This window comes from Otolemur garnettii, unplaced genomic scaffold, assembly GCF_000181295.1.
Source record: "Otolemur garnettii isolate 467f Iridium unplaced genomic scaffold, OtoGar3 scaffold00002, whole genome shotgun sequence".
NCBI classification, from domain to species: Eukaryota; Metazoa; Chordata; class Mammalia; order Primates; family Galagidae; genus Otolemur; species Otolemur garnettii.
Window position 1 is genome coordinate 12,634,964 of NW_003852397.1, and position 18,599 is coordinate 12,653,562.

At 39.3% G+C, this 18,599-nt stretch overlaps 1 protein-coding gene across 1 annotated transcript in view; it reads left to right on the plus strand.

Moving 5' to 3' along the window:
• The window catches only part of LOC111724804 (amine sulfotransferase-like), a 16,112-nt gene extending 5,408 nt beyond the window's left edge, over positions 1 to 10,704 (plus strand). The window contains exons 2-6 of the mRNA XM_023512350.1: positions 973 to 1,181; positions 3,830 to 3,956; positions 5,180 to 5,274; positions 7,241 to 7,427; positions 10,577 to 10,704. Coding sequence (XP_023368118.1) covers positions 973 to 1,181; positions 3,830 to 3,956; positions 5,180 to 5,274; positions 7,241 to 7,427; positions 10,577 to 10,704 — 746 coding nt within the window. The remainder of the gene's footprint in view (positions 1 to 972; positions 1,182 to 3,829; positions 3,957 to 5,179; positions 5,275 to 7,240; positions 7,428 to 10,576) is intronic.
• Positions 10,705 to 18,599: the final 7,895 nt, after the last annotated feature.

Consider the following 18,599-nt stretch of genomic DNA (forward strand, 5'->3'; position numbering starts at 1 on the left):
GTCATTGTTGTTTGGCGGGTCTGGGCTGGATTCGAACCCGCCACCTTAGGTGTATGTGGCTGGCGCCTTAGCCACTTGAGCCACAGGCGCCTAGCCGATCTATCCAGTTTCATTAGTGCATTTTGAAGTCTCTTATAGTGTTGTGGTTTATCATATTGTTCAAGTACTTCAATGAACTCAAGAAGAGTTCATTTTGTAAATCTGGGGTTGTTAATGTTGAGTGCATAAATACTTAGGAATCTGATTGATATGCCTTTGGGACTTGTGACTTTGTGGTGGAGTAAATCTTTTCAACACGTTTGGACTGAAATCAGCAGAAGCACTATCTTTATACAAGAAGTGTTTTAAATCTTAGGATATATTAATCATGCACAAGAAGTATAAGAAAACTAAAAAGGGAATTATACACATTTAATCACAAATGTCCACTGTAATTGCAATTAATCCAAATTATTTTTTTCAAATCCCACCAAGAGCCAAAGGTCAAACTTGAGTTATTAAATTTCTATTTAAATGTAGTTGTGAAAGATTCTTTTGTAGCTACTTATTAAACACTATGTCCTTAAGCGGGAATCGATGGTAACATGAAAAAACACAAAAGTTACTTCTTCAATGGAAGTTCCTTCTGTGCTCATAGTAGCTAATGTTGTAGGAATAGGGCTGAGAAAAAAACTTATAGATGTAGCATAGAAAGTAATTTGAAAAGTACCATGTAAGAAGCAAAAGAATGCAAAAAAGAAGGAATCTCTGTGAAGAACACCCATGGAGTTTGTCATGAAATATCTCCTTAAAAGGAAAACTAAAAGCAATATTTATTGCTCTTTGCCCATCATTTATAATGAAGAGAAGTCCATGCAAATGAAATTATTATTATAGCTATTGTGAAAACAAACTTTATTTGATTTAAAAAGTGATCACACATATTTTTATGAAATCCATGCATTATTAAAAACAAAATTGTCTCTTTTATAGGAACCATCTGGTGTCAGCAGATATTAAGCTTGATTTACTTTGAAGAACATCGCAAAAGAACTGAACATCTGGAAACTGCAGATCGAGTCCCCTATTTTGAGTACATGTTTGAAAAACTGGATTTTGATGAAAGTCCATCTCCTCGTCTCTTCACTACCCACCTCCCATACTACTTGGTTCCAAGAGGGCTGAAGAACAAAAAAGCCAAAGTAAGGAATAGAGATACTGTTACTGCTGAGAAAGAACTGCTCCCTTCCATGCTTCATTGTGCCTGCTTACATTGACACCACACGGCTTGAGCTCTCAGGAAACAGCAACATCTGAAATTGAATGTATTTTACATACTTACATTTTCAGTGGGCATTTGAGTTCTTATAATGTTTGAATTTTATTTTTCACCTTGTCTCTTTCCCCATTGTATAAGTCGTAGAACTAATTAAAACATTAACAGTCATACATACGTACTCAAACACATCACTCTAGAACACCCTCCTATCTGGAATTAGGCTTTCCTTAAGGTGTATAGAGCAGGCTCCATATTTGGCTCACCCAGGAGGCCCTACCAATCCTCCTGGTGTTGATTTCTTAGACTTCTGTGATCTTTCCCTCCACCCACCTCAGCCACCCTCTTCTGTAACATACCTCCCTATATAGACAACAATGACTGCCATGTGACATAATATATATTTGTCTGTACATTTACTTTCAATCTTCCTGGCCAGAACTTAGAACCTTCATGACAGAGCTAGAGGTCTGTTCTCCACTGCTCAGAGTGTGTGGAACAGTGCCTGGGGGCAGTTCAATTGAATGAATAAATGAGTAAAGGAATCACCTTAACTTAAACCGTGACTTCTGGACCCTGGTTGGTTATGTGGCTGCTACTCCGTTTTCTTTTTACTCCTTCTGGGGTGTTCCCACTGTAACATAGTTCTGGCCAATGACACAGAAAAAGACATTTACCAAGGATCTACTAGGGGAAGTCTCTCCAGTCTTTAAATAGGCTCTGGGGAAGAAAGAGAAGCCATATGGAGATGGAGGAGAGTTAGTTTGTCAGAGGAGAAAAGCTACAAGACTCTGAATAAGGGGTCCTCAAACTTTTTAAACAGGGGGCAAGTTCACTGTCCCTCAGACTCATGGAGGGCTGTACTGTAGTTTAAAAGGACAGGCAGCAGCTAAGCAGGACAGGCACTGGTGGCAAAAACACCTGGCGGGCCAGCTAAATGTCCTTGGCGGGCCGCATGTGGCCCATGGGCCATGGTTTGAGGAGACCTGCCTGAATCCTCCAAGACAACACTGGGATGATGAGTTAGCCAAACCTGCTCCACTCTAATCGCGGGCTTTCCCGTGAGAAAATAGATACCCTTTCTACTCACAAAATGTTCTTTGCTGTTTCCTCTAACTGACAATAGCCTGCTGAGGTGGTCTTGTCTCCCCAGCGTCCAGTGTCCCAGTGCTGACAAGTCCCGCTTGTTTGAATTCTGCTTCTCCTCCCTTCCCTCTGTAGTAGGCCCTAGGTAATGTTGCCCAATCACACCATGTTAAATACGATCTTTCTACCGACAGAAAGGATTTAATATATTCAATTATATATCTAAAAACTATCTCGAATTTTAAATGTCCAAATCGTACTTTTTATGTTTTCCTCAAGGCTCTCCTCTTCCCAGTTTCCCTGATGAACAGCAAGTGTCATTGTCTACCTAAGAGGGTCCCAAGTAACTCAGTGATATCATTTTTATGTGTGTCATTTTTACATAAACAAGTGGATGGATGATGCAATGTCATTGTCAGACTCAAAGAATTGCTACAGGGGATGGAAACGGACCTCTTTTTTTCTCAAGTCCAAGGGGAGCATTCATTTCTTTTCAAAGACGTAAACCACTGTTGATATCCTATGACTGAAGGAATCTCCTTCCATTGCATTTGGAGAGCACGCATGGATGAATAGACCCTCAGATGCACTCAGATTTATTATATCACTCACAGCACGAGGGCTAGGTCCAGGCAGTACATAGGGAGATGGCAAGTGGATGAAAGCTTCTCTCCACCGTGAGTTGGAAGTTTTTCAACAGGCGCAAGTGTAGTTATGCATTTCATTTAACAACAAACATATAGGACCTACAACTTTATCTAGAGTCCCTGAATATTTTGTACAGACATAGGATGAGCCACTTAGATGTGGTCCAGAGTAGATATTGATGATCTTTAGTATTGCAATATGATTGGATTACTTATGTTGCTTGGAAATAATTAATTCTACTTCATTATAAGAGACAATTTAAAAAATTCTCTGGGCTGGTCTGAGTGATCTAATTCCGCTAAGGATTTTCATGTTCCTTCTCCAGTTCCACTGTTTCACTTGACTAGCCTAAAAAGAAATCCAGACAAAAAGATTAAAAACATCGAATTATCTATTTCTTGATAGTGTCGCTGCAAAAAGTACTTAAGAAGTAACTTCTGTGTACCAAGTACTTGTGCTTTTCTCAGGGAGCTCAATGAGGATATCAAAATGATACATTTTATAATATAATTTGAAACAATTTTAGTAAATTATTCCTATTCTCAGAAATTTACATTGTTTATGAAGCACTTTAACATGCATTGGCAAGTTAGTTGATTTCAGGGCAAGAGAATGAAGTGGGAGTTAAGAAGCAATAACATGGGACATCTGTCTTTTAGGACAATTAACACTCACTAAGCCAAGCATGAAGAGGAAATGCTAAAAATGAAGGAGAGGCCTGAGAATGTGCAGGGTATTGTTGAAACTTAATAAAATGAGTCTAATCCTACTGGAATGTATTCTGATGAAACGATGGTAAATTAAAGCATCCCAAACAATAATTCCTTTCTTTCTTTGCAGATTATATACGTATACAGAAACCCTAAGGATGTTATGTGCTCATATTTTTACTTTGTAAACATGCTTCCAATATTTAAAGCTGCAGATACCATTGAGGAGTTTATGAAACAATTTTTAGAAGGAAAAGGTAACTGATATTACTAAACAAATTCTAAATTTGCTGTGCTGGGTGAGTAGTTTAGCTTTATGAAGTAGGAGTGAGGAAAAGAAGGTGGTGAAATAGAGTAGAATGAGGGTCAATTTATCAAGTCAACTGGTAAGATTGGGTTGGTTGACCATGTCCTGTCATTCATGCAAATTCCTCTAGACTACAAAATTAATGAACCATGAAAAGAGTCTGAACAGATTAGTCCACACGGGTCTGTTCTAGCTCAGCTTAGAAGGGAGGTTAAGTTGAGATCACAGTTGGTGGTGCTCTGACATTGCATATTGATGGGGCACCTCCCAGAGGCGGCTGTTTGAAAGTATCCAATGTACACATCCCTTTTATGAAACTAATTTATAGCTCTCAAATGAAAGATACAACTTAATTCTAGCTCAAGAATATGAGGAGGGGGTGGAGAAGGGAAGGGGAGAAGGGCGGCTGGGTGGTGGGAGGGTGCCCGGAAAGATCACCTATATATCTGTCTAACAAGGGTACAAGTGAACTTTTCTAGAACTAGAATATAACTGTTTTGACACAATGACAAAGCAAATGACATAAAAGCTATGTGAACCAGCTTGATGAAAGTATTTCAAATTGTGTATGAAAACACTACACTGTACCCCATGCATGCATAAATGTATACAGCTATCAATTAATAAGAAAGAAAGAAAGAAAAAAGAAAGAAAGAAAGAAAGAAAAAAGAAAGTTTCCATCCACATTCTTTCCTAAGGATCCAAGGTAGCTGGGTGCAAAGGAGCAAGGCCTGCTGAGACACAAAGGAGGATCTCACTGAGGGAGGCTAAGCTCAGGCTCAGACCCACTGTGCAGAGTGGTCGTGACTCCTCTGCAACCCTGTGGTGGCTCATGAAGAGGGAAATGGCTGTGTGTGGAGAAGGAGGGAGAGGAATCATTCCCCTAACTTTTCTCCTTTTGTGGTCCTACCTCACCCCACTTTAGGTTGCTTTTCTGGTCATACAAAGGCCCCTTGTAAAGACTAAATTGTCTTTAAATTTGTGTAATTTTTTCCTGGTGACAGGTATTTGCTTTTCCCATGTAACATGTATATGTGTTCCCTGTGACAAGGAAAATCTGGAAATCAACAACAGAAGTCTCTTTCCTTTGTGGCTACTAAGGCCTTGCACAACTGATAACCTGTTCAACCCTCTCAATGTATTTACCTAATCACTCATCTCTTCTTTTCACAGTGATGGGAAGCCTTTGGTTTGACCATATCAGAGGCTGGTACGAGCACAGAAGCCACTTCAATATTCAGTTCATGGCGTACGAAGAGATGAAGAAGGTGAGAGAAGCTGGCGTTTGTGATCGGATCTAAGTTCTAACCCACCCTGGGCTAATGCACGTGTATTTCATGCCCCCAACACCTACAGAACAATCTGGAATTTGAGATCCAAGACTAAGTTTCACATGGGATTTTTTTTTCTTTAGTATCATGGCTGTATCTCTTTTTCATTTATAATTAATGATATAAACTTTCCTTTAAAAAAATGTTAGTTTTGAGGGATTGTTTCTGTGTGTTTATAGGCCTGCATAAGTTTCATTTTTTTAAATTTAGATTATTAACCTCTCAAAGTCATTCAGTATTAATTACATTTTGTACATTTACTAATTCTTTTTTTCTTTCTCGAGACAGAGTCTCACTGTGCCACCCTTTGGTAGAGTGCCATGGCATCACAGCTAACTGCAACCTCAAACTCTTGGGCTTAAGCAATTCTTTGCCTCAGCCTCCCAAGTAGCTGGGACTACAGGCACCTGCCACAACATCTGGCTATTTTTTTGTTGTAGTTGTCATTGTTGATTTTAGCTGGCCCAAGTTCAAACCCACCAGCTTCGGTGTATGTGGCCGGCACCCTGCCCACTGAGCAACAGGTGCTGCCCATTTATTAATTCTTTTAGAATTGTATATTTTATATTCATCACAATAGGATCAGTTCTTGGGAAAATTTTCTCTGCATTATTGCCCCTTAAGCATTACCTGATAAATTAAAGGAAATCATTGTAGGGAGAAGAGCAGGTATCTCAGCATAATCTATTAAAAGCCAGCCGTTTCCAAATGAAAAACGAATGTGTCTAAACAAACAAGAAACATCTGTGTTTCACTGGGAGAATGTTCTTCCCAGGAATAGTCAACTATAAATGGCTTGAAACACAAGATATCTGCTGTTCATCACTGAAATGCAGAGCAGGCTGTCCCCAGGCGGGGCGTGACAGCTCAGGGACGTCAGGAAGGTCTCCAGCATTTCCCACCTTCCCCCTTCGTCCCACTTGCTGTGTCAGTGAGGTCTCTCCTCATGATTGTAGGATGGTCGTCAGGGCTCCAAACTCACGTCCTCCCGGGAAGCACCTAATGCAGGAAGAGAGGGACTGGACCAAAAGGGCTTTTCCCCCGCTCTGTTCCCACCTTCCCTCCAGAAGGAAAATCAGTCTCAGAGGCCTCTAGTTGACTTCCTCTTTCTGTTTGAATGACCAAGATAGGATCCGATGTGCGGGTCCATGTGCCAAGTTGCAGCCCTCCTTACATCTGGCCCTTCTCTCTCCAGTCCTGTCTCCTCCTTTCTCATCCAGGCCTGTTTCCACCAAGCCCCAAGGATGCCAAGTTTCTGACTTTCCTGAGGCCTCGTAGCTCATGATGCCACACAACTGTCCTACTGTGCACTGTTCCCTTGTGCTCAGACTGCACATCTCCAGTGTTGTCTACCTGGGAAATTCTTATTTTTCCTTCAAGACCTCAAATAAATTTCTCTTATTTTTTTTAATTGTTGGGGATTCATTGAGGGTACACAGAACCAAGTTACACTGATTGTTTTTGTTAGATAAGAACCCATTTATATCTGTGTCCTGCCCCACACCCTTACATTTCTCTTCTTTTCTGTAAATTTCTTGGACAACAACTGTCTTGCCCTGGATCCCTGGACTCAACTCCCAACACTGATTTCCTTCTATCCCTGTGTTCACTTGCACCATCACCCAGGCCAGTGCCTGACAGACAGCAGGAACACCCCACGGGTTTGCCATGAACACAGAGACAGTGACAAATGTACAATTAGTGAATTGAGCTCTCAAACAGCAGGCACTTGAATGATTTGTCAGCAAGGAATAAGAAAGTCAGGTCACACTGTCCAACTAAGAATTTATGACCAGCAGAAGCACCTACATTTTTCACAACCACAGTAATGCTTACCTGCGACCCTTGCCTGTGTCACCTCTGCAACAACGTGCATCACTTATTATACTGTGATTTGTTTCAGGATCTCAGAAGTTCTGTGTTAAAACTCTGCAAATTTCTGGGGAAAGATCTGAGTGGGGAGGCCGTGGATGATGTGGTGAGACAGGCCACATTTGAGAGCATGAAGGATGACCCACTAGCAAATTATGAAAATGTCCTAAACACCCGGGTTGGGGTAACTAGAAGAGAAGGCCATTTCCTTCGCAAAGGTAAAGGTCAGCAGTAAGGCACTGAATGCAGTACTTTTCACTGTGGTGCAGATGAAGCTAATTGTATTTTCCTCCCCAAGTTTCACACACTGAAGCCCTCCTGGGCCTCTTCACTTCTCTACGGGTTTCTTTTCCATGCTTTCTGCTTGGGGCTCTCCATGAAACTTTCTTATCTGGGTCTTACGGGGAATGTAATGAGTACCCTGACATCACAAGGTCTTTGAATGACCTGTGAAAATCTACCAATGCCAAGCACAGTGTCTGTCTGCCACCAAATAGGTGCTCACTTCATGTTGGAGGCATTCCCCTCCTAAATAAGGCCCAGCACCTGACAGTGAAGCAGTGACAAGCCCGTTAGCCATCACGGGCCACTCTGGCATCTCCCTGATTCATCCTGCTTCTCTGACAGGGGTCAGTCAATGACACACATTGGATCTGGTATTATCTGAATGGACTATTACAAGTCTTTTATTAAATTGGGATCCCACTTTAAATAAATTTATAGTTCTATTTTATTTATTTGGCCTCTGGTGAATGAGTTTTAAAATGCATAGATTCTTTATCCAATTGTTAGATTTAAAAATGTTGGGCAGTGCCTATGGCTCAGTGGGTAGGGCGCCAGCCCCATATACCAAGGGTGGTGGGTTCGAACGCAGCCCTGGCCGAATTGCAACAAAAAAATAACCCAGTGTTGTGGCAAGTGCCTATAGTCCCAGCTACCTGGGAGGCTGAGGCAAGAGAATTGCCTAAGCCCAGGAGTTGGGAGTTGCTGTGAGCTGTGACACCACAGCACTCAACCCAGGGTGATAAAGTAAGACTCGGTCTCAAAAAAAAAAAGAAAAGATGTTAAAATACTGAATTCTGATATGAGGACAATTAATGACCTAGTACTGGGTGATCAAAGGGACAAGAGGAGAGAAGAGAGACAGAAGGAGGGAGGTTGTGGGGGGTCACAGTGTGTGACACACCTTTTGGGGGAGGGACACAATGATAAGAGGAAGTTTACCTAACCAATGCTATCAATGTAATCTGCTTCAAACACTAAAAAAAAAAGGAATATTTATCAGAAAAATATAAAAATTTAATGTTAAAATATTATAATTACACAAATATTCAAAATTATATTTCATGTTTGCCAACTTAGTATTGTGCAGAATTAAGGATATAGGTTTCAATTTCATAGAGTTATACACTTTATATCAAGAAGCAATAAACATTGGCTTTGTATTTCTCTAAATTGGCAATTCCTTTCCTTCTCTTAGGTTTTTTTTTTTTAATTAAATCATACCTGTGTACATTAATGCAGTCACGGGATATAGTGTGCTGGTTTTACACACAATTTGAAATATTTTCACCAAACTGGTCAACATAGCCTTCATGGCATTTTCCCAGTTATTGTTAAGACATTTATATTGTACATTTAGAAAGATTCACATATACCCTTGTAAGATGGACCATAGGTGTGGTCCCACCAATCACCCTCCTCCACTCATCCTCCCCCATGCCACTCCCTCCCTCTCCCCCGTCCCCATATTCTTGGGCTATAATTGAGCTATAGCTTTCATATAAAAGCTATAAATTAGTTTCATAGTAGGGCTGAGTACATTGGATACTTTTTCTTCCATTCTTAAGATACTTTGCTAAGAAGAATATGTTCCAGCTCCATTCATGTAAACATGAAGGAGGTAAAGTCTCCATCTTTCTTTATGGCTTCATAATATTCCATCATAAACATATACCACATTTATCGATCCATTCATGCATCAGTGAGTACTTGGGCTTCTTCCATGATTTAGCAATTATGAATCGGGCTGCAATAAACATTCTGGTACAAATATCTTTGTTGCAATGTGATTTTTGATCTTCTGGATATATACCTAATAGAGGAATTGTAGGATCAAATGGCAGGTCTATTTTTAGTTCTCTAAGTATTCTCCAAACATCTTTCCAGAAGGGACATATGAGTTTGCATTCCCACCAGCAGTGTAGAAGTGTTCCCTTTTCTCCACATCCATGCCAGCATCTCTGGTTTTGGGATTTTGTGGTGTGGGCTAATCTTACTGGAGTTAGATGATATCTCCAAGTAGTTTTGACTTGCATTTCTCTGATGATTAATGATGATGAGCATTTTTTCATATGTCTGTAGGCCACGCTCCTGTCTTCTTAAGAGCCCTTCTCTTAGGTTTATCTATTCTCCCTCTCTTATAATATCTTCAGCACTGGTAACACTGAGCTGACCGAAGGAGGGACATGCCCACTTTCATTAGTCCCACCACACCCTAATGTCTCCAGATCCTGTGGTCCAGCTCCATGAGCCATTTGCATTTTATATTTGAAAGGAGACAGTTTTCTGTGTTTCTGTGTCTTTAGCAAACCCTGACAAGGAGAGACAGAAATGGATATAAGAAAACTAAGAGTGAGCAAAGTTCTTTGTGGAAATGAGCCCTGTACTTACTTGCAGAGACACAGTCTCTCCTTGATTTTGTCTACGTGACCGTCTGGGCTTGGGCTTTAACTCCCACAGGAGGTGTCTGTGTGGTTCCTTCAGCCTCCCTTGTGTGTTTCAGTTCTCAGTGTGTCTGCAGTTCAGCATGGTTTTCAAATCAGTACTTCTTTTCGTGCCTGTCTTTCTATCAGTTTCTGTCCACACACCAGCTATGTATCCTTTTCAATTTATTTTGAGATCATTTCAGATTTAAACGGGATAAAGGTGGACTAATTTCAGCTCTGTCATGAACCATATAACCTTCCTGAGCAACCATGTGCTCCTAAGTATTATCTCAGTGATGTCTGATCTTGTAGAATTTTCATGAGTCTTCTCCACAATACGGTAACTGGCATGACCCTGAAACAAATTAGTGACCAAGTTGTAATAACAATGATAATTTACAATTTCCCAGGCTAATCCTGAGAAGGTGGGTGGTGATTGTCTCTATTTCTAGTACAATTACAATGATGAGTGTGTTTACCTTTTTGCCATGAAGTAGGAGATTGAAGGGTCTTAGCCAGGTGGAGGACTGACGAGGAGCTTCGTGGGCAGCAAAACAAAAGTGGGTGAAATGTTTCTCCCAACACTGAATTAGATGCTTGTTTTTTTCCCACCCCACCACAAACTTCACCTAAGCTATTTCTCTATGATTTTCTACCAGGAACCATTGGAGACTGGAAAAATCATATGACTGTTGAGCAGAATGAAAGATTTGACAAGATTTTCCAAGAGCAGATGAAGGACTTTCCATTGCAGTTCCTCTGGGATATCAATGAAATATCAAATTAAGTTCAGCACACAGAATCCTAAGAAAGCACCTTCTGCAGGAAATCCATCAAATTATACACTCTGTCTTTGACTGTCACTGCACCATATTGCAAAATCTCACTGATGAAGGCATATTAACGTAGTGATCTTTATGTCATCTGCCATCTGCTGAAATAGAACTTTCCAGGGATTCCTTAGTTTCTACACAAATGAGGATTCCCATATTGTTTTGACCTATAATTATGGATAATTTTACACTTCACTTTCACTCACAAACTTATAATCATTTATAGATATGAAAATAATTTGACTCTTAATACATTGTTCTGCTGATATACTTAATCATTTCTTTTATCAAGTCTTTGCCATTTCAATGTTATGAACTCTCATATAAAATCCTGTTGGAATGTTTTAAGTAGTGCTTTACATTTAAAAGGTAATTTAAAATTGACATTAAAAATTGAGCTTTCCATCCAGAAATGTTTGGTGTTCATCATTTACTTACGTTTTTGCTCACCTCTTTTTTCAAGCATACACAGTTCTTAGACAAGCCTGACTGAGATGCTGTGAACCTTGTTCCTAAGCGTTTGTAGGAAGTATTTTTAGCCAACAGAGGAGGATGTTTCCTCACTTGTATTTTCTAGCTGCTTGCTGCTGTTTGTGGATTTTGTCTGCTCTCAGATAATCTGGGATTCTGATGTCAGGCTGAGTGGAAAGCAGCACAGTTGGTCTGAGGTTGGCAGTAGCACAGATGCTGACACCACCCAGCCCATAGATACTGGGACACCCACTCACCCAGGCCCCACCTTGGCTGTGGGCTATCTCAGCGGCTCTTATATCAATTGTCCCATCACTCTATTCATGTTTCTTAGGAAACACACATACTGTGTTTCCCCTAAAATAAAACACTGTCTTATATGTATTTGTTCTGAAGAAGACACACTAGGGCTTATTTTCAGGGTATGTCTTATTTTTATTAGGTGTAATACAATAATCTGCATTTATTCAAATACAGTTAAGTTATCTTCTTCTGCAACCTGACAGCATGAGCTGACCTTGTTGGTGGGTCTGGTGCTAGTGATGCATGAACTCCTTTCCCCTAGCCATTCACACCTGCGCAATAGGATGCCTGTGACCGCAGTTACCACATGCACCCACTCAAATGCGAATGGCTTGGAGAAAGGAGCTGTGGCAGATAAAAGGTATTCCAGTTTTCCTTACCACTCCATGCAGAAATGCATGGTATGGCTATGCAGATGCGCTGCATAGCCACGCCCATCACTAGGTCTTATTATCAGGGTAGGGCTTACATTTAACAAATGCATAGAAATCCCGCTAGGGCTTATTTTTGGGATAGGTATTATTTTGGGGAAAACATGGTAATTTCTTCCATGAGCTGCTGCTTTAAGGAAGGACATAATGGGTCCTGAAATTTTTGCACCAGGAGATCATTGATCAGTCCCTTTGTCCCTCCATGTACACCACCTTTGCCTTCTGGGCTCCTTTGATTCAGGGACACATGAATCCCAGTAGTTAAAGGAGACATATATTTTCAGAGAAACATTCCTCTTTTCTTTTATTAAAAGAATTTATTTTAACTATTATGGATACATGTTGGTGCATATCTTTATAGAGTATATGTGGTATTTTGAAACACACAATGGGAATTAATCAAATGAGGGTAATTGAGGTATCCATCACCTCGGGTATTAATAGTTCTTTGTATTAGGAACATTTCAGTTCTGGTCTTTAAGTTATTTTGAAGTATACCCTAACTCGTGTTTTAACTCACCTTGTTGTGCTATCATACATTGTTTTTCTAAGTATATTTTTGGCATATTAACCATCCTCACTTTCTTCCCTCCTCCCCACTTACCTTTTACAGTCTCTTACAGCCACCACTCTACTCTGCCTCCCTGAGATCTGCTGTTTTGAATATTTAGCTCCCACGTTTGAGTAGCAACAAAGCTTGGTGACATCAAGCTGACACCACCCGGTCCACAGGTGGACTTTACTTTCTGTGCTTGTCTTATTTCCTTTAACATAATGATTTCCGGTTCCATCCTGGTTGACTCAAATGCCAGGCAGGATTTCATTCTTGATTGTGGCTACATACCATTCCATTATATATTAATATGTACATGTCTGTGCCACTATTTCTTTATCCAGGCATCCATGGACAGACAGACAGGTTGGTTCCACATCCTTGCCATTGTGAATACTGCTGCAGTAAACATAGGGATGCAGATAGCTTCCCAATATCTTGAATTCTTCTCCTTGGGTCTATGCCCTGTGATGGAAATGCTGGATCGTGTGGCAGTCTAGTTTTAGTTTCTTGAGAAAGCTTCATACTGTTTTCCACAGCGCTTGCACTAATTGTATTCCCACTCACAGTGTGTGACGGTTCATCTTTCTCCAATACTCAGCAGTCACTGTTGCCTGCCATTTTGAAAAAAATCCTTTAAAGTTGGGTCGGGTGATATCTCATTGTAGTCTTTTTATTTTTATTTTTATTTTTAGAGATGAGGTCTCGCTCTGGCTCAGGCTGGTCTCGAACCTGTGAGCTCAGGCTATCCACCAACCTTGGCGTCCCATGAGCTGGCATTACAGGCCTGAGCCGTTGTGCCCAGATGTCATTGTAGTCTTGATATGCATTTCTCTGATGAGTAATGATGTTGAGTGTTTTCTCATCATCTGCAGACCATTTGTATGTCTTCTTTCAAGAAATGTCTATTCAGATCTTTTGCCCATTTTAATTAGATCATTTGAATTTTTCTACTGAATGACAGAGCTTCATATGCTATTAAGTTGTTAATTCTTCATCAGAAGAGTATTTGCAAATATTTTCTCCCATTCTGTGGACTGTCTCTTCATTTTGTAGAATGTTCCTTTTTGTATGGAAGCTTTTTTAGTTTGATATGATGCCATCTTCCAATAGTGCTTTGGTTGGCTCTGCTGTGTGGGTATTAGATGAACAAGTCCTTGCCTATACTAATTCCCTGAAGCATTTTCCCAAAGTTGTTTCTTTCATTCTTTTTTTTTTTTTTTCAGTAGTTTCCTAACTTCAGGTCATAGCTTTAAGTCTTTAACCTATTTTGTTCCACTTTCGTCCAGAGTGAGCGATAAGGGTGTAGTTTCAGCCTTCTGCACGTGGGTAGCTGTGGATATCCAGTTCTCCCAACACCATTCATGGAAGAGACTACCTTTTCCCCACTGAAAGGTTTTGGCAACTTTCTTGAAAATAAGTTCAATACAGTTGTGTGAATTTATTTCTGGTTTCTCTATTCTGTTCTGTTGGTCTATGTGTGTGTGCTTACTTCTGTACCATACGGTTTTATTCACTACAACTCTGTTAATTTAAGTCAGTTAATGTGATTGCTCCAGTATGTTTGTTTTGCTCAGGATGGTTTTGGCTATTCTAGGCCTTTTGAAATACTAGGGTTATTTTTTCTACTTCTATGTAGAATGTCATTGGTATTTTGATGAGGATTGCATTGAATGTATACGTTGGTTTGGGTAGAGTGGACCTTTCAACATTACTGCAGTTTCCAATACACGAGGATGGAATAGCTTTCCATTTTTGAGCCCTCTTCAACCCCTCTCATCAATGTTTTATAGTTTTCCTTATAGAGGTCCTTCCCTTCCTTGGTTAAGATTCTTCCTATGTATTTTGTTTTATTGTGGTCATTATAAATAGGATGAATTTCTTGGTTTCTTTTTCAGATTATTTACTTTTGGCGTATAGAAATGCTAGCAAGATTGTATATTGATTTTGTATCCTCCAACACTACTGAATTTCTGTATCCATTTTAATAGCTTTTGGGTAGAGTCTTGGGTTTCTCTGGATATAAGATCATACCATCTTTACACAGATATTTTGATTTCTTTCTTTCCAATGTAGATGCTCTTGGTTTCTTTCTCTTGTCTGATTTCTCTCACTCAAACTTCCAACACTGTGTAGGGTAACAGTGGTGAAAATGGCACCCTTGTCTTGTTCTGGATCTTAGAGGAAAGGTTTTCAGTTTTTCCCTATTCGGTATGATACTAGCTGTGGTCTGTCACGTGTGTCTTTTATTGTGCTGAGGCAAGTACCTTCTATAGCCAGGTTTTGGGGAGTTTTTACCATAAAGCAGGTTGAATTTTATGGAATGCTTTGTTAGATCACTTGAAATGATCCTAAGGTTCTTGGCCTCCATTCTGTTGATATGATGTCTCACATTGATTGACTTTTGTTAAACCTTCCTTGCATCTTTGAATGAATCCCATTTGATCATGAGGAATAATCTTTTTTAATACTTTGTTGAATTTAGTTTGCTAGCATTTTTCTGAAAATTGTTGAAAATATGTTCATCTGAGTTCTGGGGCTATAATATTCTTTTTTTGTTCTGTTTTTGTCTGGTTTCGCTATCAGCGTGTTACAGTATTTGGACAATGAGAGGGATTTTCCCTACCTCCTTGAGTATTTCAAATAGTTAAGTAGGATTGGTAGTAGGCTTCTTTGAATACTTGGTACAATTCAACAGTGCAACCATTGAGACTCGTGCTTTTCTGTGATGAGAGACTTTTTATTACCATGTCCACTTGTTGCTTGTTATTGTTCCTAGTGGGACAGCCCAGTCAGGTTCATTGCCCACTGCTCAAGATGAGACAATATACTGAGACAGCAGGGTTTAGCGCAGAGAAAGAATTTGATATCCAAGACACCATGCAGGAATCTTGGAAGAATTTGGGAGAAAGGTTTTCTAAAGAAAGTTTGGCAGGCAAAAGTCTGTGAAATTGGGTCTGCTACATTGCTGGATTCTAGGTGGAACCTTAGGGCTGCAGATATAGTCTTCTTTGCTGAGTCAGATCTTGGGTGGAGGTCCCAATCCCAGATGAGTGAGTTCCTTGGTTGGGCCACTGTCAGCCATTCTACTGGGAAGCAGGGCCTGGAAGATATCTCAAAAACTAGCCTCAGGTTTCACAGGGTTGATGTTATCTCTAGAAGCAGTTTAAAAAGTCAAGAATCTTTATGACCATTACCTGAATTTCTCCTGAGTAGTAAGCAATTATAGGAAGCCAGCTGGGTAACAGAGTGTAATTGCTTAAATTTTCCCATCACAGTTCCCATCCCCGACTCTTTATTAATTTTACAAATGACATTTTAAATAGTATATTCCAATGATCCTTTGAATTTCTACAGAATTAGTGGTAATGTCTCTATTTACAAATCTCTGATTTTATTTAATAATGTTTAGGTCTTTCTATTTTTTTCAATTAGTCTGGCTAACAATATTTTAGTTTAGTTTAAAAAATACAAGCATTTGTTTCCTTGATCTGTTGTTTTTTTTATTTGTTTCAATTTAATTTATTCTTCTCTGGACTTTTCTTTTTCCACTACTAATTTTGGGTTTAGTTTACTCTTGTTTTTCTTGTTCTTTGAGATGCATCCTTAGATGGTTTCTTAGAAGCTTTACTGCTTTTTTGATGTAGGTACTTCTTGCTATAAGCTTTCCTTTTATTACTGCTTTGACTTTATCTCTTTATCATAGGTCTTGATATGTTGTACTTTTGATTTTCATTTCTTTCATAAATGTTTATATCTTCACCTAAATCTCTAAATTGACTCACTGGTCATTCAGGAACATATTGTTTAATTTCCATGTGTTTGTATATTTTCTAATGCTCCTCTTTTGACTGATTTCTAGTTATATTTCATTGACGTCAGAGAAATTATTGGTATGATATCAAGGTTTTAAGAATTTGATTAACTCGTTTTGTGAATTAGCATATGATTTATCCTTGTGAATGATGTATGAGCTGAGGAGAGGGTGAACTGTGTAGCTGTTGGATGAAATGTTCTGTGAAATCTGTCAAGTCCATTTGTTTCATAGTGCAGATTAAGTCTAAAGTTGCACTATTGATAGTTTGTCTGGAGGATACTTCCAATGCTGAACGTGGAGCGTCGAAGTCTCCTGTGGTTATTGCATGGTCCACCTCTCTCTGAAACTCTGATAATATTTGCTTTACGTATCTCATTATCTCAGTGCTCCAGTGTCAGGTTCATATACTTTTAGAAATGTCACATCCCCCCACTGATGACCGCTTCATCACTGTATAATGACCTCCTTTGACTCATTATAGTTTGCATCTTGAAATTTGTTTCGTCTGAGAAGAGCGCAGCTGCTCTTGCTCTTTTCTGGATTCCATTTGCACAGAAAATCTTTCCCATCCCTTTATTTTTAAGTCTAAGTGTATCTTTATAGGTGAAGTGTGTTTCTTGCAGACAACATGCAGTTGATCTTGTTTTTTTTTAATCAATTAGCCACTGTATGTCTTTTGACTGGAGAGTTTAGTTTATTACATTCTATGCAATATAGATAGGTAACACTACTGCCATGTTGTGATTAGGTTTTCTTTTACTGGTGGTCCTCTCTTTCCTTCTTACTTCCTATCTTTCTTTGTTAAAAGTGATATTCTCTGGCAGTGTGTTTTAATTTTTTCCTTTTCCGTTCTAGGTGTTTTGTTTGGAGGATACCATGTGGCTTGCAAAAACCACTTTATAACCAATTATTTTAAGTATATGATAATTCTGCTTCCAAATAAATAATAGAAATGCAATTTTAATAAAAGTTCTACCCTTTAAGTTCACCCCATCTTCATCCCCAGCTTATTAACTTCTTGTCAATTCTATACATAACTTATAATACTATATTTTGCATGTCTACCTCTCAAGAAATTGTTATCTTTGATTGGCCCTTTTTGACTTTCTACTAGAGATATCAGTGGTTTCTACATCACAATGTTAGCAACAGAGTATTCTGTACTTCTTTGTCCTTACTGTTGCCATTGAGTTGTATGCCTTCAAAAGGTTTCTTATTATTTATTGGTATACTTTTCTATCAGATTGGAGAACTCCTTTAAGCTTTGCTCACTCAGCAGGTCTGGTTATAAATTAATTCCCTCAGGTTTTGTTTGTTTGGGAGTCTTTGTGTATTATTCGTGTTTCAAGGATTATTTATTTATTTACTTATTTATTTTTAGACAGATTCTCAAGCTATTGTCCTGAGTAGAGTGCTGTGGTGTCACAGCTCACAGCAACCTCAAACTCTTGAGCTCAAGTGACTCTCTTGCCTCAGCCTCCCAAGTAGCTGAGATTACAGGTGCCCGCCACAACGCCCAGCTATTTGTTGTTGTTGTTGCTGCTGCTGCTATGATTGCAGTTGCCATTGTTTTAGCTGGCCCTGTCCAGGATTGAACCCGCTAGCCTCAGTGTATGCAGCCAGCACCATACCCACTGAGCTATGGGTGCCACCGAAGGATATTTTGGTTGAATGCAATCTTCTTTTTCCTTTGCCACTTTGAATATGTCATGCCCATCTCTACTGCCCTATAAGGTTTCTACTCAGAACTCTCCTGACCAATGTATTGGAGCTCTTTTCTATGTTTTTTGGTTTTCATTCTTCCCATTGGACCTTTTCTTTTTCCATGACTTTTAAGAGCTTGACTACAAATGCCTTGAGGTAGCCTCTTTTGGGTTTTCGGGTTAAGTGCTCTTGGTATTATATGACCTTCTTGTATCTGAATATTGATATCTTTCTCTGGGTTTAAAAGGTACTCTTTTATCATTTATTGAATAAAATATTCTATCCCAGTCTCTCTCTCTACCTTGCCTATAATGGCAATAACTGTTGATTTTCCTCTTTAGAGGATATTTTGTAGATCTTGTATGTGTGCTTTATTCTTCTCCATTCATTTTTAATTTCTGTCTTCTATGTATTTTCAAACTGCCTGTCTCCAAGATCACTAATTCTTTCTTCTGTTTGGTCAGTTCTGCTGTTTTCAGTGTCTGGAAGTCAAACACATCCAAATGCTTCAGGATATAGGCCAGAAGGGTATTTCTTTGGCCAGAGAATATATTGTCATCTGTTGGAAAG